General features: G+C 50.1%; 2 protein-coding genes across 4 annotated transcripts; both read left to right on the top strand.

The window, feature by feature from the left end:
* The first annotated feature begins 204 nt into the window (after window positions 1-204).
* On the top strand, window positions 205-4,380 carry CD79B (CD79b molecule). Of its 2 annotated transcripts, none has more exons than XM_070773768.1 (6): window positions 205-355; window positions 990-1,043; window positions 1,999-2,310; window positions 2,571-2,689; window positions 2,928-2,969; window positions 3,095-4,380. In XM_070773768.1, the coding sequence occupies exons 1-6, from the start codon at window positions 289-291 to the stop codon at window positions 3,191-3,193; spliced, it is 693 nt and encodes a 230-aa protein (XP_070629869.1). In that variant the 5' UTR covers window positions 205-288; the 3' UTR covers window positions 3,194-4,380. The 2 variants fall into 2 exon arrangements, with proteins under 2 accessions (XP_070629869.1, XP_070629870.1); XM_070773769.1 differs by having other exon boundaries at window positions 206-355; window positions 993-1,043.
* Window positions 4,381-15,924: 11,544 nt separating this feature from the next.
* Window positions 15,925-17,778, top strand: LOC109574543 (somatotropin). Of its 2 annotated transcripts, none has more exons than XM_070773767.1 (5): window positions 15,925-16,057; window positions 16,306-16,466; window positions 16,694-16,810; window positions 17,040-17,201; window positions 17,476-17,778. In XM_070773767.1, exons 1-5 carry the CDS (start codon window positions 15,964-15,966, stop codon window positions 17,674-17,676), a joined length of 735 nt encoding a protein of 244 aa, XP_070629868.1. In that variant the 5' UTR covers window positions 15,925-15,963; the 3' UTR covers window positions 17,677-17,778. The 2 variants fall into 2 exon arrangements, with proteins under 2 accessions (XP_070629868.1, XP_070629867.1); XM_070773766.1 differs by having other exon boundaries at window positions 17,037-17,201.
* Window positions 17,779-25,328: the final 7,550 nt, after the last annotated feature.

Genomic DNA, 25,328 nt, shown 5'->3' with positions numbered 1-25,328 from the left:
TGCCTCCCAGGGGCATCTGTCACGGACCCCAGGGGCATCCGTCACAGACCCCAGCCGCAGTGCCCAAGCCGGGGTGACCCTTGGGTCTTAGCGGCACAGCTGACAAGAGAGCCTGCCCTCCCCCAGGGTCCCCAGAGAGCTGGTGCCTCCCCTGGGTCCCAATTTGCATGGCAGGAAGGGGCCTGGTGGGGAAGAGGCGGGGAGGAGGCAGACTGCAGCCCAGGCAGTTACACGTTTTCCCCCAGGAGCCTCCGTTGTCACGGGCTTGGGGCTGGAGACAGGGTGAGCATGGCAGGGTCGGCGTTGATTCCCGGGCTCAACAACTGGCTGGTGCTGGGGCTGCTGCTCCTTTCAGGTACTGCTCGAGGGGCCCAGAGGCCCCCTGGTTTCGCTCTTTCCACTGCTGCTGTCTCCTGCTCTTGCCTCCTCCGCCTTCCGTCTCTCACTTTTGCTGCCTCCTGTCTCCCTCTGACAGCCCTGGGGACCGGGTCTGTGGGAATCAGCCAGGCTGAGGGGCTGGTGGGCTCTGGAGTCTGCAGCCCCCAGCCCTTCTCCAGCCCGGAGGGTGTCGGGCTGAGCTGGGGGAGAGGTGCTGGTGGCTCTGACCTCGGAGAAGAGCTAGGCCGGGGAGGAAGAAAGGAGAGAGGGTCGTTCACCCCCAGGCGCTGCAGGGCCCTGGGTGGGGGAAGCGGTGGAGAGGCCGCCCCGCACCAGACCTGGGACAGGCCTGCTCCCCACTTGGTGCTCTGGTCTGGAAGGCGGTAGAGCCTTCCAGGCGGGACTTCTTCCCTCTCATCCAAGAGCCCACTCAAAGGCCGAGGGCAGAAGCAGGGCTGGGAATCAGATCCTCTGGTGACCCCACCCCGCTCTAGACTCTCCAGGGCAGGGATCGTGGAGCTGATGTCCTGCGGGGAGGAAGTGGGTCTGGGAATGCAGGGGCGGGGCAGCCAACTCGGAAGGACCAGCCCCGCCCACTTCCTCCCACCCAGCAGGTGAGAAGGTGCTGGCGGACAAAACAGATGACCTGCTCCGGGATCCCAAAGGTCAGCAACTTCCCCTGAACCTTCTGGGAGCATGTATGTCTGTGTCCAACGTGGGGGTCCCTGTCCGCAAGCTGCCCTATGGTCGTCCCGGCGCCCTGGCCCCCTTGGGTTCTCCCCACCCATCCCCAGGCCTCCTGAGGGTCTGTCTCCCTCTGTAAGACCTGGCTCTAAAGTTCCTCCAACCCCTACTTCTCCAGCGTCACCCACGTCAAACATGAGTCCCAAAGATCAGGGAGGAGGGGATCCCACTGGGTATGTAGGCCTGGGCTGTCTGGCTGGGGAGTTGGGCTTAGCCCCAGCAGGAGCCTGCAACCTTGGGGGCCCCCAACAGGCTGCAGGGGCTTAGGGGTTCCTAGGGCACCCCTGACTGGGGACCAAGCAGGAGGGAGGTCTCCTGGGGCAGATGGGTGGTGGGGAGTGTGGCAAGCTGAGAAAGGCATAGGAATAAAAAGAGGAACAGGACCACGCAGAAGGGGTGACAAAGGAGACATGGGCAGGAGATTGATGCGGGAGCCTTGATTGCCAGGCTGAGGATTTGCGGGGTCACCCTGAGGACTGGGGGCTGGTGTGGACAGGGAGAGGGGAGAACACCAGGCCAGGTTAGAGGCTGTCCTGGGGGCCCTCTGGCCTCAGAAGGTGAGGCCTGCATCAGGGGCATGGAAAGGCGTTGGAAGTTTCCAGGCCCTTCTAAAGGAAAATCAAATGGGGAGAGTGGGCCATTAGGAAGGGGCGGGGTCCGGCGGTGTGGCCCGCAGCTCCTCACATGGCTCAGTTCCCCTACACCTCTGCCTCATGACTGTCCCACACTCTGAGAAGCAAGGGCAAGCCAGGAGACCAAGCCAGGGGTCAGCGCTGCCCGGGACAGGGGCCATGGTTGCGGGGGTGGCGGACCATGGTCGGCCGGCGGTCCAGAATGCAAGGAGCAGGATTTTGACCCCAGCCCTGACACCCACAGGAAACACTTGTTCCCGGATCTGGCAGCACCCACGTTTCGTGGCCAAGAAACGGGGCTCCACAGTGGAGATCAGGTGCCACGTGGAGGATGATGGTCTCGTGAGCTGGTTCCGGAAGCCGAAGCCGGACTCAGAGCCCAAGACACTTCACGCGGAGCAGGGCCGCATCCTCCAGTCCCATAACAAATCTGAGGCCGTTCTCACCATCCTAAGCGTCCAGTTTCAGGACAATGGCATCTACTTCTGCAAGCAGGAGTGTTCCAAGGGGACCCAGAGGACAGAGCACGGCTGTGGCACTGAGCTCCGGGTCATGGGTGTGTGTGGGGCCCACCCCTCCACCCCGCTACCCCCCACCAGCCAGGGAGAGCATGGGGTGCTCCTGGAGCCCCACCAACACCCACCCCACCCCACCCCACCCCAGCCCTCCACCAGTAGGAGGGAGGGTCACACCGTGTTGGGTGGCTGTGACCCCGGGCACCTGGGAGAGCCGCGGAGAAGCAGGTCCTGAGGGGTCCGGGCCCAAAGCAGGGACAGGTCCCACCAAGCCTCACCACGTCCACCCACCTCCTCCCAGGGTTCAGCACCTTGGCCCAGCTGAAGCGGCGGAACACACTGAAAGATGGCATCATCATGATCCAGACCTTGCTTATCATTCTGTTCATCATTGTGCCCATCTTCCTGCTGCTGGACAAGGTGACCGTGGGGGCCGGCCAGACACCGGCAGGGTCTCTGTCTCCCCAGCCCCAGAGCCCACCCACTGACTCACCCATTCAAACACTCCCTTATTCATCAGCTGTTCTCACAGAGTGCCCCTCAACCCTGACCCTTGACCCTTCACCCAAGACCAATCTCCCTGGCCCTCCCCAGCCTGGCCCAGCAGTGGATGGGGTGGAGGAAGCTAACACTCTGCTCTCCATCCCTCCCCCGCCAGGATGACAGCAAGGCCGGGATGGAGGAAGATCACACCTATGAGGTAAGGGGCAAGGTGGACCCCCCCATACTCCTGGAAGCTCCGAGGGCCGAGGGGGGCAGTCAGAGGCACCATCGGCGTGAGGCCAGGGGAGTGTTCAAGGCCTGAGCTCCGTTTCATCTCTCCAGGGCCTGGATATTGACCAGACGGCCACTTATGAAGACATAGTGACTCTGCGGACAGGGGAGGTGAAGTGGTCGGTGGGTGAGCACCCAGGCCAGGAGTGAGGGGCTGGCCCTCCCCATGCTCCTGGGCACAGCCCGCTGGGCCCTCAGTGACTGCTTCAGAGACGTCCCCCACTTTTCCCTGGACCCCCGTCAGCCTCCAAAGCAGGCCTGCCAGACCCACCTGCCCCTCCAGCCCTTGGTCCCCATCTCTCACGGAAGGGACTGGCATAGAAGGGCTGCAGGGCAGTGATTAGGAGCAAGGGGGTCCTCGGGGGTTAGACTGGACCCCGCCTTCTGGGGGTCCTATGTGGGGGATCCATGGCCCTGTGAAGGCCAGGGAAGGCAGAGACTTGTCTGGAACCTGCAAGTGGACTCAGAGCAGCCTGGCTTCTCTGGAGAGCCGGGGCAGGGTCACAGCCTACCCCAAGTGGCCGCAGATGGGCCACAAGAGCTTCGTCCCTCTCCCGTTCTCTCCTGCTCTCTCCCGCCCTGCCCCACCCCAGGGGGCTGCTGGCCTTGAGCCCTTTCCCCCGTGGAATAAACAGTGTGTCTTGAGAAAACACACACAGGCTTGTGACGTCTGTGGTTCTGGAGTTGATAAGGGTACCTGTTTGGACACAAACGTTTGGGCACCCATCGGCCTGGGGGCGGGGAGGTCTGCTCAGCTCATGTCCGGCTCTCTCTGGAGGCCCAGTTGGGACCTGTGGTCGTGTCTGCTTTCTTTCCCCGCTCTGACTCTGGCGGGACCCTGAACAGCAGAGAAGGTCTGACTGGACTGGTCCTTCATCTTGGTGGGGATGCCCGAGTCCTGCCTCCTCTCCAGCTGACAAGCAGTGCTTGAGTCCTGCAGGACTCGAGCGTCTCAGCCCTAGAGGAGCCACCCTCCCCTACCCACCCCAGTCCTCTTGTCCTTCAAAGTCCTCCACCTACAGGAAGCCTTCCCAAAACACCCCAGCCCCTATCTGGTCCCTGTTTGGACGATGTCCTCCACAGCTCTGGTGTAGCTACAACTTTGCATTGCCCGTCTTGGCCTTGTTCTCCAGTTAAACTAGAAGGTCCCTGAGGGCAGGGCTTCCCCTGCCTCTACTCTACCCTCCTGTCCTCCACCAAGCCTGGAAATTGTATATACATTTTTTCTTACGAACTTTGACTTTAACTTTTCACAGTCAAAAATTGTTCTTTGTCATTCAATAAATGTATAGGTATGGATATGATTTTGGTCAAACATTAAACTATGAGATGCTGGAGATATATTTTTTTCCTTTTATTTTTTTTCATTTGACCCAGAGCTATGCAAGAGAGATTCCCAAATCAAGAGGCCTTGTGGTGGGGAAGCCTGGGGATTCTTAGTCAGATAACCCCTTCAGACTTTCTGCATAAAATCAGAAGCAAAACAATCCCCAGCCCGCCTGCTGCGGGAGTGACTGGGAGCAGCTCAGGGCTAGGACCTGAAGTTCAGTGCACCTCTGTGTGCAGAGCCGGACTGAGCTCCACTTCCTGTTGACCTTGGGGGGACCATGCTCTGGATTTGCCACTTTCATTCTGGATTCAGGTGGGAGAAACCCCTGCCCTCAGGGAGCTGCCAGTCTAATTGGAGAATCAAGGTCAGCATAGGGAGGGATGAGTCAGAGCAGCTCCAGCTGGAATTGCAGGTGAGGCAGGCAGGTGGCCAAGGACCCCACACCTGGGGTAAAGGTCCATCTCTGCTTTGATCAGCAGTGACCACACTGAGCCAGGCCGGGGCTGGGCCTGGCCGGGCCTCCTCCCTCCCTGGTCTCTGGGCTGCCAGAGGAAACGCACTTGTTTTGGCATCTGCCTCCACTGAACTGGAGCTCTTCCTCTCCTGCTGCTTTGCATAGTGGGGCTAATTCTGTCCTCGACCTCCACCAGGGACCCTGGGCAGCCGGCTGGGGGTGGGATGGAGTCTTCACTTCTCCCCCCAGGCAGGGTCTCCCCCTGCTTGGGGCTGCCCTCAGTCTAGGGAGGCCTTGGCTTTTTTTGACAATTAAATATTTTTGAATAACTGTTTTCCTAATGCTTTGAGGCACTGTTGACAGAGAGTCATCTGAGCAGGGAGGCCTGCCTTGTCCACCAGACGCCCCCAAAGGGCACTGATTTCGTGGTTTCGATGTAGAAGCCCTCGATGGCCTGTTCTTCTGTTTTAGAGGCTTTTACACTGTGGGTGTCTGCGTGTCTGTCGTGTGGGGCCCTGGCCCCCAGAACTGACAGGCAGTGGAAACAAAGCTGAGTGATGCTGGTGGAAGTGATAATTATCTCAGATCTCAGTTGCTTTTTCTACAAAATGGGAATCATAAGACTTCTCCAAAGGAAAAGAGTTGAACCAGATGCTGGTTTTTAGAAAATTATCCTACAGTTAAGTTTTCTTGTCATGAGTTTCAGCACATGTACAGATTTGAATAACCACCACCACATCCAAAATACAAAACATGAATCAGATTCTCTCACTGGGTCCCCCAGATTTTTATATATGGAGCATCTCTTCACTGCCAATAAGATTTTATGGAGCACCTCCGTATTCGTTTATATGATCTTTCCCCAGCATAACCCTGGAAGGGGACAGCTTCATCCCCACTTTACAAAAGAGGAAATCGAGGCCCAGGGAGATGATTACCATAATTGGCCACAAGTCACACACAGACCTTCAGACTCCAAGTGTGGCATTCTTTCCACTACATCACAGCTGCCTCCCCTGAAGGACTTTGTAGCTCGGAGGCTTTGAGCCAGAGGAGGAGGAGGAGGGCCATCAGGAGAGAACCCTGGGACAGCTTTGTCCTGGGGAACCATCTCCAAATGTGTCCCCTTGTTCATGAGTCCCGAAGGCCCCGCTCCTTCCTAAGAGGCCCAGATGTGGGGCTGCTCCTCAGCCTTCCTCCTCCCAGAATGCAGCCCGAGGCCTCCTTGGTGGGCACATGCCCCGCTGCCCACTGGGGGAATCCAGCCCAGTCCCTCGGGGGCCTGGTGGAAGCACAAGCTGGTTCCTCCTCCGTTTTAGCTTGACTTCCGGCCCCCCTGTCTGCAGGTGCTGCTAGGTCAGGGGTGCTCTGGCCAGAGGGTTTGGGTGTTTTTCCAGCAGAATCAGAGATGAGAGAAAAACAAAACTCGGAAAGCTGAGGCTGTCTGGGTGTCCGTGGACAACCCCCAGCAGGGGTGCAGCCTTGCTGGGTCTTCTGTGAAAGGCCTCAGAGGCCATTCAGCCCCAGGGGAGTGGGGGTGGGGGGCTCGGGACTCCTGCGCCGTTGTGCCCTGCTCTCCGCAGGCAGCCTCAGCAGCTGGATTCAGAGTCCACACAACTGCGAAGTTTCTGGATTTGGCTCTGCTCTCCACACTGCTGCACCCGGGCACGGCATCCTCGGGAACCGCTACTGACTCAGATACAAACAAAAACCAAAACCAACCCTGCCCGTCCGTCGGGGAGACCTCGCCGGCCCTCTCCCAGCCCGAGCCTTTACTTGGAAACTTAGGTGACTCCACAGAGAACACAAAACAGCAAGCCTGAAACCCTGAATTCAGAGTGTAGTTTGTTAAAACACATTTATACAGATCATAATGTACTTTTCAAACAATAATAATAAAAGACATTGTTCTGTTCAGCCCTAAGATCACTTTCTCACGTGGCAGGAGTGGGCGGCCAGACGCCTCGTGAGGTCCTGTTTGGGGCTCAGGCTCTGTGAGCTGTGGGTCTACTGAACATCTGTGTGCTTGCCCTCAGCATATGCATGCCACCCCGTCCCCTTTTTACATTTGAATTTGCTCGGGTGCGTATTGCTGTGTGTTGCAAGATCCCACGTTATCATTTTTTCCACACTTGTTATGCGAAGTTCATTCTACAGACACAGCATGACCTGCCTGGCCATTCCTGGCCGGGGGGATATTTGAGTTTCTTTCCTTGACACTGTCCTTCCATCCACTCAATGCACTCGGTGGATGCTTGTTGAGTTTCCTGGGCCTGGGAATATGGTTCCAGCTGCCAAGTCCCTCCCCTCTCCCCAGAGCTAGACTCTCGCTTCTTAGCTCTTTCTTTCGTGGTAGTTTTCACAATGTGAAATTTCTGGATACATGTTACTGTTAGGTATTTATTTGTTTGCTATTATCTCTCTTTCCCATAGACTGTAAACTCCAGCAGAGAAAAGGTGGTGTCCTTTGTTTATCTAGGTCTGCCCATCTGCCTGGTACATGGATGCCTGGCACATGGAAGGCCCAGCAACTGCTTATTTAATTGGTTAATGTACGAATAAGAGAATGAGTGAATGAATGAAGGGGTGAAGGGCATGAGCCCAGCCTCAAAGAGCTTACCTTCCCCTGTGCGGGTAAGATGTTCACAAACAACCACAGAATAAGGTAGAAGGAGACAGAGGTTATTTCCAGTTGACAGCACCAATCAGGAAAGCACCTCAGACTTCCCACAGCTGCTGGACACACCCCGGTACTTACTACTTCATTCTCAATGGGCTTGTCCCCCTGGGGAGTCATCCCCAAGGTGAAATTACCCAGTAGGTCCAGTGATGTCGGTTGTTTTGCTCTTCTAGATTGTTCAGAGATCCTCACCCACTGTAAACAACACCCCCCGTCAGCTCACAGGGGTGCCTGCCCTCATCCTCCCCACCCCCACTCCAGAGCCCTCCTGGGCCCTTCCTCCATGCTTGAATCCTCTGGCAAACCCAAGGGTCCGATGAGATGAAGGAAGTGAAAATGTGATGTACACTGAAACGTGCAACACAAATGTGAAGGATGATGTGACTTGGTTCATTAAATCGGGCTGCATCAGGTTGTTTTTCTCTGCTGCTTGTTTTGGTACCTGTACCTGCGGACCTCATTCTGGGCTGAAGCTCCTTGAACATCTTCTTTTTCTTTTTGGCCATGCCACACAGCGTGTGGGATCTTCCTTGGCCAGGGATCAAACCCATGTCCCCTGCAATGGAAACAGGGAGTTTTAACCACTGGGTCACAAAGAGTCGGACATGACTGAACGACTGAGCTGAACCGAACCGAACCACTGGATTGCCAGGGAAGTCCTATTGAACATTTTCTGAATGGGGACTTGAGCCCACCCTGCCAGCTCTGTGCTAAGGATAGTTCTGTTTATGCCCAGCAGCCCTACCATCTTTCCTAGGTGAGGCTTCTAAAGAGCTTGGCACCATGAAAGACTGGGACCTTGGGCTGCTATCACTTAGGAGCTGAGAGACTCCAGGAAAACTACTTATCTCTGAGCCTGAGTATCCTTGTATGAAGGATATATCCTCATACAATCCTCCCCACATCACTCAGTACAGCGCCTGGTACATGGAAAGTGCTCAGAAATGTTGGCCTTACGCATGTCCCCTGGAGAAGCCTTTGAGAATCCCCACATAACATTCTTAAAGACGTTGACCCAATGAGCTGTGATCCATTCAGCCGTCAGACTTGTGCTGGAGTCAAAGAAGAAGTGGTGCATATCCTGGGGGCAATCCCAGCCTCTGGATTCAAGGAAGGCAGAACAGAGCTAGAGATGGGAAGCATGGACCTCAAGTGACAAGAGGAAAGTGGAGAGAGCTGCCTGCAGTCCCTTTGCGACTCTCTCGAAGGCCAGGGCAAGTATGACTCTAAATAATGAGATGGCCCCAAGCCAAGTGGACTTGAACCTTGGAGGGGTTCTTGAAACCTGAAAGAGGCCACTTTCAGATCAAGAGTGGACTTTCCTGGCGGTTCAGACAGAAAGAATCTGCCTGCAGTGCAAGAGACCCAGATTTGATCCCTGGGTTGGGAAGATCCCCTGGAGGAGGAAATGGCAACCCACTCCAGTATTCTTGCCTGGAGAATTCCACAGACAGAGGAGCCTGGTGGGCTACAGTCCATGGGGATGCAAAGAGTCAGAGTAACACTCAGATCAAGAGTAAATCTGTGAGTATCCACGATGAGAACCCCAGAGACGATCGAATCTGAAAATATGAAGGGCTACCAAACACGCTGAAATTCATGGATTCCAAGATGATGGGGGAATTCATCTCTAACCCTATGGGCCTGGCCCTGGAGATGCTGATCACAGCCTCTGCCCACCAGCCACCATGCAGAGGCCATTGCCCGGCAGTCTCTGAAACCGGAGAAGCTGGGGGTCTGGCCCCAGGTCATGCCCCAAGAAAGGGTGAATGACTCCCTAGCATGGGCAGGAAAATCCCAAGTCTAATTCAAAGTTTATCTTCTACTAGTAATGACTTGCGGAGAAGGCACTGGCACCCCACTCCAGTACTCTTGCCTGGAAAATCCTATGGATGGAGGAGCCTGCTAGGCTGCAGTCCATAGGGTTGCAAAGAGTCAGACATGACTGAGTGACTTCACTTGGACTTTTCAGTTTCATGCATTGGAGAAGGAAATGGCAAGCCACTCCAGTATTCTTGCCTGGAGAATCCCAGGGATGGGGGAGCCTGGTGGGCTGCCGTCTATGGGGTCACACAGGGTCGGACACGACTGAAGCAACTTAGCAGCAGCAATGACTTGTGTGTGTGTCTTCATTATGAAAGATCCTGAAAAAGACTTTATAGAGAAGAGGATCACCAGTATCCACCCCTACACCTTCCAGTTCTGAGAAAGGTGTATCCCAGGGGCCCCCAGGATCCTGTGGGCCAACCAGAAGTGGGCTGGTAAGAGGAGATACTCGCCTACTCTGACTGGTCCCACCTGTTCTTGGCAGTCCCCTGCCTGGAGTCACCACTCCTCACATGTGCCCACCTTGTGTGGCTCTCGAGCAATCCTCAACTCGGGCTCCTGTACCCTCACTCGTAGGGAAGGCCTGAGGCTTCTCCTGTGGTCCACGGCTCACATACTGGTCCCCCCTGTATTAGCTAGAAGCCTGTCATGGGCGCTTCCACCTCAGTGCTGCTCCCCCCGGGTGACACAGAAGGAAGAAGTGGCAGAAGAGGTAAGTGCTGTGTGGGGCTCGGAGACCCTCCCCCACTTTCCCCCCGGCTCCTCCCCTTTGGTGGCACCAGAAGTAGAGGAAAGGGGCGTCCTCTCCTTTCCTGTGGGCTCCCAGGTGGCACAGAGGTAAAGAACCCACCTGCCAATGCAGGAGACGTGGGTTCGCTCCTTGTGTCGGGAAGATCCCCTGGAATGGGAAATGGCAACCCACTCCAGTATTCTTGCCTGGGAAATCCCATGGACAGAGGAGAGTGAGCAGGCTACAGTCCATAGCGTTAGAAAGAGTCAGACATGACTGAGTGACTGAGCACATACTTTTCCTGTGGCCCTACCTTCATCAGAGCCAGTTTCTTTCTTTCTTTAAGTAAATTTCTTTTATTTATTTGGCTGCACGGCGTCTTCATTGCGGCTTGCAGAATCCTTAGTTGCAGCATGTGGGATTGAGTTCCCCAACCAAGGATTGAACCCAGGACCCCTGCATTGGGAGCATGGAGTCTTAGCCACTGGACCACCACGGAAGTCCCAGAGACTGTTTCTTTCATGACACTCCCCTCTGGTCCTCCTACAGTTGAGCCTGGGACAGTTCCCACAGGTCCCAGTGCCCTTGGTAGCAGATAAAGAATCAGGGGCATGGTTGGGTGATGGTTCACGAGTGACGGGGAAAAAAGAGAGCTCTGTCTTCTGGTCTTAAAAGGGGGAGGTCACAAGTTGCAAGCCCTCAAGTTCTGGACCACAAGGGTGTAACTTTTCAACGCTGGTTGGCAACACCATCACCAACCACCTCTAAAAAGGTTTGCTTCCTTCTTGCTTTCCCACAGGGTCAAGTGCTAAATGTATTTAGACTCAGGGGGTGGAAGGTTTAAATGGAGGGGAATATGTTCTTTCCTGCTCTTATCCTTGGGGACAATTCAATGCTGGTGACTTCTGGATGCTGAAATAGCCCCAACTCTGGGCACCAAGAGGTGGGACGTTTGTAGTTCTAGCCTTCCTAACTCAGGCCTTGCCTTGCTGTGTGGTCTCTGCCACACATCCCGTGTCTCTGGGCTGGTCTCACCTGGAAAATGACAAGCTCTGAAGGGAGGACCAAATGAGGCAGAAACTCTTGTGACTAGAGGCAGGATCCTTGTGATCAGGAAGCTAAAAACACAGAGTGGCGCCCACTCAGTCTGCTTTGAAGAAAGGACCTGGAGTGCTGCAACATGAGAAGAGTAAGCATTTGGAGATTTGCTGTCTTGGTTGAAGCAGCTCTTGTAAGTATGCCTCTTTGAGCCTCAGTCTCCCCGTCTGTAAAATGGGGTGATAACCATACCTCCTTCACAAGATGGTCCTGAAGGTCTAATGTAGGGCTGCATGGGCATGCTTTTCACAGCCTGATAAGCTCTATACAGATACTAAACGGAGGAGGAGAAAGCCTGGGAGGAGACTACAATGACTAGAGAGAGCCATTTTTCCGGGATGCTATGCTCCAGTGCTGGGGGTGGGACTCAAGCCTTCAAGGGCTCTTCCAGCTGAGAGTCTCTGACGGTAACAGGGCTACGGGAGCAAGCACTTGTGGTCAGTCTCTGTTCCTGGGATTTCTGCAGCACATCCGAGGAGTAGGGGCAATGCCTCAAGTGTCCGTCCTTTGCCCCCACACACCTGCCAGATAGGGGACGTTCAGGAAAAGGGACATGCGGGGCTGAAGCCCTCTAATGGTCACGGGTTAGCACTGCATCCACCTCAGTTTGGATCAGGTGGCAGGAGGAAGGTGATGGAGCGAAGGAGGAACTTGTGCCCAGAAACCTCAGCATCTATTGCTATCCTTGGCTCCCTTTCCCCAAACACACATTCTCTCTGGTGGATGGAGAGGAGCATTGCAGGGAGGAGGAAGTGGGTAGAGAGTGAGGAAGCATCCACATAGCTCTCAAGATACATCCATCCTGAGACAACACTTCCTTCAGGGGACCAGCTCGGGCCTCCCTGACCCTGGGGAACACCCCCACAATGATGCCCTGCCAGAGTGGTGCCTGGGCTTGGGGTACTCCTTTCTGCCTGTTGCTGTTTAGTGGCTCAGTCGTGGGTCCGACTCTTTTGTGGCCTCATAGGCTGTAGCTCCTATGATGGAAAGGACATCTTTTTTGGTGTTAATTCTAGAAGGTCTTGTAGGTCTTCACAGAACTGTACAATTTCAGCTTCTTCAGCATTCCTGGTCGGGGCATAGACTGGATTACTGTGACATTGAATGGGTTGCCTTGGAAATGAACAGAGATCATTCTGTCATTTTTGAGATTGCATCCAAGTATTGCATTTCCGACTCTTTTATTGACTATGAGGGTACTGCATTTCTTCTAAGGGATTCTTGCCCACAGTAGTGGGCATAATTGTCATCTGAATTAAATTCGCCCATTCCAGTCCATTTTTCACTGATATCTAAAATGTCAATGTTCACTCTTGTCATCTCCTGTTTGACTGTGTCCAGTTTACCTTGATTCATGAACCTAACATTCCAGGTTCCTATGCAATATTGTTCTTTACAGCATTGGACTTTACTTCCATCACCAATCACATCTACAACTGGGTGCCATTTTCTCTTTGGCTCCGTCTCTTCCTGCTTTCTGGAGTTATTTCTCCACTCTTCTCCAGTAGCATATTGGGTACCTACCGACCTGGGGAGTTCAGTGTTCAGTGTCATATCTTTTTTAATTTTCATACTGTTCATGGGGTTCTCAAGGCAAGAATACAGAAGTGGTTTGCCGTTCCCTTCTCCAGTGGACCACATTTTGTCAGAACTCTTCACCATGACCCATCTGTCTTGGGTGGCCCTACACGGCATGGCTCATAGTTTCACTGAGTTAGACAAGGCTGCGGTTCATGAGTTAGACAACGCTGTTGCCTGGAGTAACAGGTAAATTTGGCCTTGGAATACAAAATGAAGCAGGGCAAAGGCTAACAAAGTTTTGCCAAGAGAATTCACTGGTCATAGCAAACACCCTCTTCCAACAACACAAGAGAAGACTCCACATATGGCCATCACCAGATGGTCAATACTGAAATCAGATTGATTATATTCTTTGCAGCCAAAGATGGAGAAGCTCTATACAGTCAGCAAAAACAAGACTGGGAGCTGACTGTGGCTCAAATCATGAACTCCTTATTGCCAATTTCAGACTTCAATTGAAGAAAGTAGGGAAAACCACTAGACCATTCAGGTATGACCTAAATCAAATCCCTTACAATTATACAGTGGAAGTGAGAAATAGATTCAGGATATTAGATCTGATAGACAGAGTGCCTGAAGAACTATGGACGGAGGTTCATGACATTGTACAGGAGGCAGGGATCAAGACCATACCCAAGAAAAAGAAATGTAAAAAGGCAAAATGGTTGCCTGAGGAGGCCTTAACTGAGAAAAGAAGAGAAGCTAAAGGCAAAGGAGAAAAGGAAAGGTACCTATTTGAATGCAGAGTTCCAAAGAATAGCAAGGAGAGATAAGAAAACTTTCCTCAGTGATCAATGCAAAGAAATAGAGGAAAACAACAGAATAGGAAAGACTAGAGATCTCTTCAACAGAATTAGAGATACGAAGGGAACATTTCATGCAAAGATGGGCACAATAAAGGACAGAAATGGTATGGACCTAACAGAAGCAGATGATAATAAGAAGAGGTGGCAAGAACACACAGAAGAACTATACAAAAAAAAACCTTCATGACCCAGATAACCATGATGGTGTGATCACTCACCTAGAGCCAGACATCCTGAAATGTGAAGTCAAGTGGGCCTTGGAAGGCATCACTACGAACAAAGCTAGTGGAGGGGATGGAATTCCAGTGGAGCTATTTCAAATCCTGAAAGATGATGCTTTAAAGTGCTGCACTCAATATACCAGCAAATTTGGAAAACTCAGCAGTGGCCACAGGACTAGAAAAGGTCAGTTCTCATTCCAATCCTAAAGAAAGACAATGTCAAAGAATGTTCAAACTACTGCACAATTGCACTCGTCTCACACGCTTGCAAAGTAATGCTCAAAATTCTCCAAGCCAGGCTTCAACAGTACATGAACCATGAACTTGCAGATGTTCAAGGTGGATTTAGAAAAGGCAGAGGAACCAGAGATCAGATTGCCAACATCTGTTGGATAATAGAAAAAGCAAGAGAGTTCCAGAAAAACAGCTACTTCTTTTTATTGACTATACCAAAGCCTTTGACTGTCGAAAAGCCTTTGACAAATTGTCAAAAATTCTTAAAGAGATGGAAATACCAGACTACCTTACCTGACTACTGAGAAATCTGTATGCAGGTCAAGAAGCAACAGTTAGAACCAGACATGGAACAACCGACTGGTTCCAAATTAGGAAAGGAGTACGTCAAGGCTGTATATTGTCACCCTGCTTATTTAACTTGTATGCAGAGTACATCGTGTAAAATGACAGGCTGGATGAAGCACAAGCTGGAATCAAGATTTCTGGGAGGAATATCAATAACCTCAGATATGCAGATGACACCACCCTTACGGCAGAAAGTGAAGAAGAACTAAAAGTGAAAGTGAAAGAGGAGAGCTAAAAAGTTGGCTTAAAGCTCAACATTCAAAAAACAAAGATCATGGTATCTGGTCCCATCACTTCATGGCAAGTAGATGGGGAAGCAATGGAAACAGTGAGAGACTTTATTTGGGGGACTCCAAAATCACTGCTGATGGTGACTGAAGCCATGAAATTAAAAGATGCTTTCTTCTTGGAAGAAAAGCTACGACCAACCTAGACAGCATACTAAAAAGTAGAGACATTACTTTGCCAACAAAGGTCCATGTAGTCAAGGCTATGGTTTTTCCAGTAGTCATGTATGGATGTGAGAGTTAGTTGAACTATTAAGAAAGCTGAGTGCTGAAGTTCAAAAGAGACACCTTTGAACTGTGGTGTTGGAGAAGACTCTTGGACTGCAAGGAGATCCAACCAATCCATCCTAAAGGAAATCAGTCCTGAATATTCATTGGAAGGACTGATGTTGAAGCTGAAACTCCAGTACTTTGGCCACCTGATGTGAAGAACTAACTCATTGGAAAAGACCCTGATGCTGGGAAAGATTGAGGGTGGCAGAAGGGGACGACAAAGGGTAAGATGGTTGGATGGCATCACTGACTCAATGAACATGAATTTGAGCAAGTTCTAGGAGTTGGTGATGGACAGGGAGGCCTGGCATGCTATATTCCTGGGGTCGCGAGGAATCGGACACGACTGAGCAACTGAACTGAACTGAACTGAGACTGTTGACCACCAGGCTCCCCTGTCCTTGGGATTTTCTAGACAAGAATACTGGGGTGGGTTGCCTTTCTCTTCTCCAGGGGATTTATCTGACCCAGGGATTGAACCTGAGTCTCCTGCATTTGCAGCTAGATTCTTTACGGCTGAGCCACCTGGGAAGCCCATTCGCTTCTGCTGCTGCTGCTGCTGCTAAGTTGCTTCAGTCGTGTCCGACTCTGCGACGCCATAGACAGCAGCCCACCAGGCTCCCCCGTCCCTGGGATTCTCCAGGCAAGAACATTGGAGTGGGTTGCCATTTCCTCCTCCAATGCATGAAAGTGAAAAGTGAAAGTGAAGTCACTCAGTTGTGTCCGACCCTCAGCGACCCCATGGACTGCAGCCTTCCAGAATGGGGTGCCATTGCCTTCTCCTCGCTTCTGCTACCTCCCCTTTAAAAAGAAAACCTATGGGGTGGGCTCTCAAGCTGAGACCCTGTGTGCACAGCCCTCTGGCTGGTGGCAGTGGAGACGGGATGATGACAAGCCTGGGGGACATGACCCCAGAGAAGGAATGGGAACAGGATGAGTGAGAGGAGGTTCTAAATTATCCATTAGCACAGGCTGCCAGTGGTCCTTGCATAAATGTATAGAGCACACAGGTGGGGGGAAAGGGAGAGAGAGAAGAAGCCAGGGTATAAAAATGGCCCAGCAGGGACCAATTCCAGGATCCCAGGACCCAGTTCACCAGACGACTCAGGGTCCTGTGGACAGCTCACCAGCTATGATGGCTGCAGGTAAGCTCGCTAAAATCCCCTCCATTCGCGTGTCCTAAAGGGGTAATGCGGGGGGCCCTGCCGATGGATGTGTTCAGAGCTTTGGGCTTTAGGGCTTCCGAATGTGAACATAGGTATCTACACCCAGACATTTGGCCAAGTTTGAAATGTTCTCAGTCCCTGGAGGGAAGGGTAGGTGGGGGCTGGCAGGAGATCAGGCGTCTAGCTCCCTGGGGCCCTCCGTCGCGGCCCTCCTGGTCTCTCCCTAGGCCCCCGGACCTCCCTGCTCCTGGCTTTCGCCCTGCTCTGCCTGCCCTGGACTCAGGTGGTGGGCGCCTTCCCAGCCATGTCCTTGTCCGGCCTGTTTGCCAACGCTGTGCTCCGGGCTCAGCACCTGCATCAGCTGGCTGCTGACACCTTCAAAGAGTTTGTAAGCTCCCGAGGGATGCGTCCTAGGGGTGGGGAGGCAGGAAGGGGTGAATCCACACCCCCTCCACACAGTGGGAGGAAACTGAGGAGTTCAGCCGTATTTTATCCAAGTAGGGATGTGGTTAGGGGAGCAGAAACGGGGGTGTGTGGGGTGGGGAGGGTTCCGAATAAGGCGGGGAGGGGAACCGCGCACCAGCTTAGACCTGGGTGGGTGTGTTCTTCCCCCAGGAGCGCACCTACATCCCGGAGGGACAGAGATACTCCATCCAGAACACCCAGGTTGCCTTCTGCTTCTCTGAAACCATCCCGGCCCCCACGGGCAAGAATGAGGCCCAGCAGAAATCAGTGAGTGGCAACCTCGGACCGAGGAGCAGGGGACCTCCTTCATCCTAAGTAGGCTGCCCCAGCTCTCCGCACTGGGCCTGGGGCGGCCTTCTCCCCGAGGTGGCGGAGGTTGTTGGATGGCAGTGGAGGATGATGGTGGGCGGTGGTGGCAGGAGGTCCTCGGGCAGAGGCCGACCTTGCAGGGCTGCCCCAAGCCCGCGGCACCCACCGACCACCCATCTGCCAGCAGGACTTGGAGCTGCTTCGCATCTCACTGCTCCTCATCCAGTCGTGGCTTGGGCCCCTGCAGTTCCTCAGCAGAGTCTTCACCAACAGCTTGGTGTTTGGCACCTCGGACCGTGTCTATGAGAAGCTGAAGGACCTGGAGGAAGGCATCCTGGCCCTGATGCGGGTGGGGATGGCGTTGTGGGTCCCTTCCATGCTGGGGGCCATGCCCGCCCTCTCCTGGCTTAGCCAGGAGAATGCACGTGGGCTGGGGGAGACAGATCCCTGCTCTCTCCCTCTTTCTAGCAGTCCAGCCTTGACCCAGGGGAAACCTTTTCCCCTTTTGAAACCTCCTTCCTCGCCCTTCTCCAAGCCTGTAGGGGAGGGTGGAAAATGGAGCGGGCAGGAGGGAGCTGCTCCTGAGGGCCCTTCGGCCTCTCTGTCTCTCCCTCCCTTGGCAGGAGCTGGAAGATGGCACCCCCCGGGCTGGGCAGATCCTCAAGCAGACCTATGACAAATTTGACACAAACATGCGCAGTGACGACGCGCTGCTCAAGAACTACGGTCTGCTCTCCTGCTTCCGGAAGGACCTGCATAAGACGGAGACGTACCTGCGGGTCATGAAGTGCCGCCGCTTCGGGGAGGCCAGCTGTGCCTTCTAGTTGCCAGCCATCTGTTGTTTGCCCCTCCCCCGTGCCTTCCTTGACCCTGGAAGGTGCCACTCCCACTGTCCTTTCCTAATAAAATGAGGAAATTGCATCGCATTGTCTGAGTAGGTGTCATTCTATTCTGGGGGGTGGGGTGGGGCAGGACAGCAAGGGGGAGGATTGGGAAGACAATAGCAGGCATGCTGGGGATGCGGTGGGCTCTATGGGTACCCAGGTGCTGAATAATTGACCCGGTTCCTCCTGGGCCAGAAAGAAGCAGGCACATCCCCTTCTCTGTGACACACCCTGTCCACGGCCCTGGTTCTTAGTTCCAGCCCCACTCATAGGACACTCATAGCTCAGGAGGGCTCCGCCTTCAATCCCACCCGCTAAAGTACTTGGAGCGGTCTCCCTCCCTCATCAGCCCACCAAACCAAACCTAGCCTCCAAGAGTGGGAAGAAATTAAAGCAAGATAGGCTATTAAGTACAGAGGGAGAGAAAATGCCTCCAACATGTGAGGAAGTAATGAGAGAAATCATAGAATTCGTTTTGTGCAGAAATTTTAAGGTGACTACACGCTTAGCCCAACTACCCTTGGGAAATGTGTGTGTGTTAGTCACTCAATCGTGTCCAGCTCTTTGTGACCCCATGGACTGTAGCCTGCCAGGCTCCTCTGTCCATGGGATTCTCCAGGCAAGAATACTGGAGTGGGTTGCCATTCCCCAGGGGATTTTCCCAACCCAAGGATCAAACCCGAGTTTCCGGCATTGCAGGCAGATTCTTTACTCTCTGAGCCATCAGGGAAGCCCTGTGGGAAATGGGAACCATGCAAAAACGGCTTTGGGACCAATAAGACCAGAATATTTGGGATCTGAACTGGGGCAAGAGATGTGGAAGAGAGATTCTAAATGCATGTGTACATACTAAGTTGCTTCAGTCGACTATTTGCAACCCCATGGACCACAGCCTGCCAGGCTCCTCTGTCCATGGGATTCTCCAGTCAAGAATACTGGAGTGAGTTTCCATTTCCTCTTCCAGGGGATCTTCCAGACCCAGGGATCAAACCAGTGTCTCTTATGTCTCCTGCGTTGACAGGCAGGTTCTTTACCACTAGTGCCACCTGAGACCCAATTCTAAACGAGGGGTTGCAAATTCAGTGCCAACAGGTGCCAGGTATAAGTGGCAAGGGCTGCATGTGAAGGGAGAAATAGCAACCAGCCCTTAGGCTGCTTGTGAAGGATACAGCACAGAGGGGTTTCTAAAGTTATTGACACATTACAGCATGCGAGAAGCTTCAGCTATTTTTGCATGGAACTGTGGGGTGCTCTGTGTTTTTCCAAAGGAATTGAATCACACTCTCTTCCCTAATGGCGGCTTGAACGTTTCTTTTTCTTTCTAAATGCACTTCAAAGGGCAGTTTTAAAGTTGTTTTTAGTCACCCAAGCACCTTGGCTAAGTAACTAGTGATCTATAAATCAATGCTTAGATGTTCAAAGTAACTCTATTGTCTGTTAAATTTTGCTCATAACTTTATTATTTCTACTTTACTACTCACTTTAAGTTTTTGTCTTTAAAAGCCTATATTCTTTAAGTGGATTTTTAGATTACTACTTTAGAGCTTTATTCTTTTCAAATATAAGATTTAAAGGTATAAGTTTTCTTTTAATCAGTGCTTTAGCTACATGCTACAAATTTTGATATTTTGTGATTTCATTATCCTCGAGTTCAAATATTTTCCAAATTTCTTTGGGATTTCTTCTTTAACTATGGCAATTTAGAATTATGTTGCTTAATTTCCAAGTATTTCAGAAACATAAAACAAGTATCAAAGCATTTAACAATATTGAATTAATATGGAGGATGTCCTCTAATGAAAATTAAGAAATTAACAACAAAGATGATTTTTGGGGAGGAAGCCTATTTACACCCTTAAGTACTGAAAAATGAGTTTTAAAATCTCCGACTAAAATTGCAGATTAATTTATCTCTCTGTTTTTTTTCTCTTATGTTTTGTTATTTCTATCCATATTTGTAAAACATGATGTTACAAAATCAATAATTCTTTTACAATGAAAATAATCAGCAAATCTTCCTTAAAAGCTTTTAGGAAGTTCTTAGATGCTGTAATGAATGTTATTCCAAATGGCACACATGTGTATTCACTTGGGATATCTTACATTTAGTAGTTAATGTAAATATACTTGGGGAGTGGTTGAAAGTTGGAATAATCAGAACCCTGGAGCTCCATTTCTTAGCTCAGAAACCATCCCTCTGCTTCAGGTCAATCTTTAATTGTCTGACTTTAAAATCATGGACTTTGGGGGAGTTCCTTCATGGTGCAGTGGCTAAGACCCCAAGCTCCAAATGCAGGGGGCCTGGGTTTGATCCCTGGTCAGGGAACTAGATCCCACATGCTGCAGCTAAAAAGATCCCACATGCTACAACTAAGACCCAGTGCAGCCAAAATAAATAAATAAAAATCATGGAATTTTGGATTTAGGAGGGCCCCACAGGGGCTTCCCAGGTGGCTCAGTGGTAAAGAATCCACCTGCAATGCAGGAGCCACAGAAGACATGGATTTGATCTCTGGGTCTGGAAGTCGGACATGACTGAAGTGACTTAGCATGTATGCACAGGGCCTCCTCAAGGTCATCCTAATTTCTTCTAATTTAGGATTCTTACGCTATAGTATCTCTCACAGGTCATACTCACTTGTGTAGCACTGGTGTCAAGGGAATCACTATTCATAAGGCAATTTATTCTATTAAACCCCTCAAGTTTCAATAAAGTATCGCTTACATTCAGCTGAAATCAATATCCCTGTAATGTCCCCATTTGACTTTAGAATTATTTGTAAATCTCAAGGTCTTTTAGAAGTTGATGTATTGAGCACAAATACTATTATCTATTACTTGAAATTGCACTCATCTCACACGCTAGTAAAGTAATGCTTAAAATTCTCCAAGCCAGGCTTCAGCAATATGTGAACCATGAACTTCCTGATGTTCAAGCTGGTTTTAGAAAAGGCAGAGGAACCAGAGATCAAATTGCCAATATCCGCTGGATCATGGAAAAAGCAAGAGAGTTCCAGAAAAACATCTATTTCTGCTTTATTGACTATGCCAAAGCCTTTGACTGTGTGGATCACAATAAACTGTGGAAAATTCTGAAAGAGATGGGAATACCAGACCACCTGATCTGCCTCTTGAGAAATTTGTATGCAGGTCAGGAAGCAACAGTTAGAACAGGACATGGAACAACAGACTGGTTCCAAATAGGAAAAGGAGTACGTCAAGGCTGTATATTGTCACCCTGCTTATTTAACTTCTATGCAGAGTACATCATGAGAAACGCTGGACTGGAAGAAACACAAGCTGGAATCAAGATTGCCGGGAGAAATATCAATAACCTCAGATATGCAGATGACACCACCCTTACGGCAGAAAGTGAAGAGGAACTAAAAAGCCTCTTGATGAAAGTGAAAGTGAAGAGTGAAAAAGTTGGCTTAAAGCTCAACATTCAGAAAACGAAGATCATGGCATCCGGCCCCATCACTTCATGGGAAATAGATGGGGAAACAGTGGAAACAGTGTCAGACTTTATTTTTCTGGGCTCCAAAATCACTGCAGATGGTGACTGCAGCCATGAAATTCAAAGACGCTTACTCCTTGGAAGGAAAGTTATGACCAACCTAGATAGCATATTCAAAAGCAGAGACATTACTTTGCCAACAAAGGTTCGTCTAGTCAAGGCTATGGTTTTTCCTGTGGTCATGTATGGATGTGAGAGTTGGACTGTGAAGAAGGCTGAGCACCGAAGAATTGATGCTTTTGAACTGTGGTGATGGAGAAGACTCTTGAGAGTCCCTTGGACTGCAAGGAGATCCAACCAGTCTATTCTGAAGGAGATCAGCCCTGGGATTTCTTTGGAAGGAATGATGCTAAAGCTGAAACTCCAGTACTTTGGCCACCTCATGCGAAGACTTGACTCATTGGAAAAGACTCTGATGCTGGGAGGGATTGGGGGCATGAGGAGAAGGGGACGACAGAGGATGAGATGGCTGGATGGCATCACGGACTCGATGGACGTGAGTCTGAGTGAACCCCGGGAGTTGGTGATGGACAGGGAGGCCTGGCGTGCTGCGATTCATGGGGTCGCAAAGAGTCGGACACGACTGATCTGATTACTTGAAAAAGTGTTTTAAAGGGAAAGTGAGCCATATTAAGAAGTATGCGTTGAATGAATGCGGCAGGAGAGGGGTGTTATAGCCACCAGTAAGAGGCCTCTATGCAGCTTCCTGGGTGGCGCTAGTGGTAAAGAACCCGACTGATAACGCAGGTAGACACAAGAGACCTGGGTTTGATCCCTGGGTTGGGGAGATCTCCTGGAGTAGGAAATGGCTCCCCACTCCGGTGTTCTTGCCTGGGAAATTCCATGTACAGAGGAGCCTGGTGGGCTACAATCCATGGGGTGGGAAAGAGTAGGACAGGACAGTGGGCTTGCCAAGACAGCAGTAAACTGCAGGGGGAGCCACACTCCAGACGGCTCTGGTTCATCTCCTTCCAAGCCTAGCGGAAGCAACTCAACCACTGCTGGTTGAGAATTACAAAGATGCTAGTTGATTTTGCAAAATTTTTGAATTTAAAAAGAACTCGACGAGCCCACATGTTCCAACTACTAAAGTCCGCTGCACTCCAGGGCCTGGGAGCTGCAAGCACTGAGCCTGCGTGCCTAGAGCCTGTGCTCCACAAGTGCAGCCGCTGCAATGAGAAGCCTGAACAACACAACGAACAGTGGCCCCTGCTCACTGAAACTAGGGGAAAGCCCATGCAGCAAGGAACACCGAGTGCAGCCATAAATAAATGAATAAAGTTGTTTTAAAAAAAGAGACCTTGAAGATCATCTTCCCTAAACTCTCTGATTTGCCAGCTATTCATCTGCTTCCTTGGTGACTCAGATGATGAAGAATCCGAGGGCAATTCGGGAGACCTGGGCTCGATGCCTCAGTTGGGAAGACCCCCTGGAGGAGGGCATGGCAACCCACTCCAGTATTCTTGCCTGGAGAATCCCCATGGACAGAGGAACCTGATGGGCTGAAGTCCATGGGGTTGCAGAGTTGCAAACAGCTAAGCAACTAAGCCGGAGAAGGCAATGGCAACCCACTCCAGTGTTCTTGCCTGGAGAATCCCAGGGATGGTGGGGCCTGGTGGGCTGCCGTCTATGGGGTTGCACAGAGTTGGACATGACTGAAGCGACTTAGCAGCAGCAGCAACAAGCAACTAAGCACACAGCACACACACACACATCTGCCTTTCAGCTCTCCAGCTGGGCACTGGATGGCAATCTTGAATGCAAATTAGAAATGCCTGGGATGTTTGCAGTAGCCTTCACTCCCTGAGATTCTAAATTCAATGAATCTGGGAGTGGAACCTGGACAAGAGAATTTTTAAATGCTCACTATGTGAGAAGGTTGAGAATTGCTGAGTTGGAACCAGAAAGGTGAATTGCACATGTCCACATGTGAGCTTGGTAAAAAGGAACAAAAGGAGATGAGAGACCTGGGCCAGTTTCCGCACTTTCTGTTTCTGATTCTAGCCAGTTAATTTTATTTTCTATTTATTTTTTTAAGGCTTTTAAAAAATCATTTTTAAAGTCTTTATTGAATTTGTTACAATATTCTGCTTCATGCTTTGATGTGTAGACCACATGTGGGATCTTGGCTCCCTGACCAGGTATCAAACTTGTACCCCCTACACTGGAAGGCTGGACCATCAGGGAAGTCCATACCCAGTCAATTTTAAAAGTTCTAATAAGCCAGGAGCAAAACGAAAAATATTAGATGAGCCCTTACATATGAAGTACTTAGAGTAGTCAAATTCATAGAGACAGAAAGTAGAATGCTGGTCACCAGGGGCTGAGAGGAGGGTCAACAGGGAGCTGCTTAACAGGATTTGTTTTGCGAAATGAAAACGAGTTCTGGGGACGGGTTATACAACAATATGAGTGTGTAGTAAATGTTATGTATATTTTACCTCAATTAAAATCTTCACATTGAGGTATAATTGATATAAAACATTGTATTAGTTTCATATAATGTATTAGTTTATATATTTTTAAATACATAAGCTATATGTATGTTTCATATAATGATCTCATATTTGTATGTATTGTGATCACCACAGTAAGTCTAGCTAATATCTGTCAGCATACAGATCACAAATTTTTTTCTTGTGATGAGAACTGACTTTTTAAAAATATGGATCATTTTCAAAGTCTTAATTAAATTTGTAAAAATATTGCTTCCATTTTATGTTTTGGTATTTTGACCACTAGGGATGTGGGATCTTAGAGTCCCAACCAGGGATCAAACCCAAATTTCCTGCATTGGATGGTGAACTCTTAACCACTGGACCACCAGGGAAGTCCTGTGATGAAAACTTTTAAGATCCATTCTCTTAGCAACTTTCAAATAAGCAATACAGTATTAAATATAGTCACTATGTTGTATATTACATCCTAATGCATAATTTTAAAATTTTTAAAATATTTTTTAATGAAAACAACTTCCCTATGATTAGTGAGATGTACATAAGAAAGAATTCAATAGATAGAGCTCCAGTAATCCTAGACCCTTTGGAATAATGTTTTCCTGACTTCATTTAATCTTTTAAGTTTAACCGGAAATGGCCATCCTGAATTCTTTCCATCATTATTGCTGAAATACATACAGTGAGCTTTGTCCTTTTATACACATTTGAGAGAACGGACACTCTCCCCTTTCTTCATGAGTCCCCCTCAGATTTACAGGCCCTGGGCTTCTGGGAGAAGCAAAAATGATACTGCTTTGTGACTTCTTTGAGTCAGAATGCCCTGGCAAAGCTGAGAAACATTTTGAGGGATACCAGTATTAGAATGAACAATTCTTCCCAGTTTGTATGAGATTTTTCCAATTTTAGCACCAAAAGACCCATGTTGCAGGACCCTCTCAGCTCTATGCAAACTAGGACAACTGGTCACCCTACCAGTAGTTCTAAATCTTAGGGAACATAAACTTAAAAAAAAAAGAAGGAAAAAGTAGAGGAAAGAAAACAGTAGAAAAAGAGGAAGAGAGAACACAGTGGAAAAAAGAGTAAGGAAGTATTGATGATGTGTATGACTTTTGCTCATACACAGAAACAGTGGCTGTCATGGATTTCTGATTCTTGCCTTCAGTTTATTATGATTATCACCATCATTATATAGCACAAGCTAATACTTGTAAATACACATATATGACACCATGCTAGTGTATTTATAAGCACTAAGTCATCTCTTTCCAAATATAGTTGTATACTACATAAATGTTATTATTATCCCACTGAAGATTTGTGTTTTCTCAGGTCTAAAAGAAAGTCACCTTGACTTTTCTAACAGGGTAAACTTTTGGAGTATTAAAGGTAGCTCTTCACCTGGAGAAAATCAGGATAAATGCAGTTAAGTGTGAGCTGGTTGCTCTATTTTCAGAAAAGGAGTATGATCAAAAGCTTTCAGGGTGTGGGGTCTCCTGGAGACACTGCCCTTAGTAGGGTGAGCAGAGACCAGCTCAATTGTTTCGGAAAAGAAATGTAAGAAGATCCTTTGTGCTTTAAGAATTGAATTGACTAAGAGGGACCACCTCCTCTGGACA

Source organism: Bos indicus, chromosome 19, assembly GCF_029378745.1.
Source record: "Bos indicus isolate NIAB-ARS_2022 breed Sahiwal x Tharparkar chromosome 19, NIAB-ARS_B.indTharparkar_mat_pri_1.0, whole genome shotgun sequence".
NCBI classification, from domain to species: Eukaryota; Metazoa; Chordata; class Mammalia; order Artiodactyla; family Bovidae; genus Bos; species Bos indicus.
The sequence above is the reverse complement of the archived record's forward strand: the minus strand, read 5'-3'. Positions and strand labels throughout refer to the sequence as shown.

What these genes read in the sequence shown, in the direction of transcription:
- CD79B (XM_070773768.1), top strand. Translation starts at nt 289, where the DNA reads ATGGCAGGGTCGGCGTTGATTCCCGGGCTCAACAACTGGCTGGTGCTG. An exon ending in TCTTCCTGCTGCTGGACAAG is followed by an intron (nt 2,690 to 2,927) that starts GTGACCGTGGGG and finishes CTCCCCCGCCAG; the next exon opens with GATGACAGCAAGGCCGGGAT. An exon ending in AGGAAGATCACACCTATGAG is followed by an intron (nt 2,970 to 3,094) that starts GTAAGGGGCAAG and finishes TCATCTCTCCAG; the next exon opens with GGCCTGGATATTGACCAGAC.
- LOC109574543 (XM_070773766.1), top strand. Translation starts at nt 15,964, where the DNA reads ATGGCCCAGCAGGGACCAATTCCAGGATCCCAGGACCCAGTTCACCAG. An exon ending in ATGAGGCCCAGCAGAAATCA is followed by an intron (nt 16,811 to 17,036) that starts GTGAGTGGCAAC and finishes CCCATCTGCCAG; the next exon opens with CAGGACTTGGAGCTGCTTCG. An exon ending in GCATCCTGGCCCTGATGCGG is followed by an intron (nt 17,202 to 17,475) that starts GTGGGGATGGCG and finishes CTCCCTTGGCAG; the next exon opens with GAGCTGGAAGATGGCACCCC.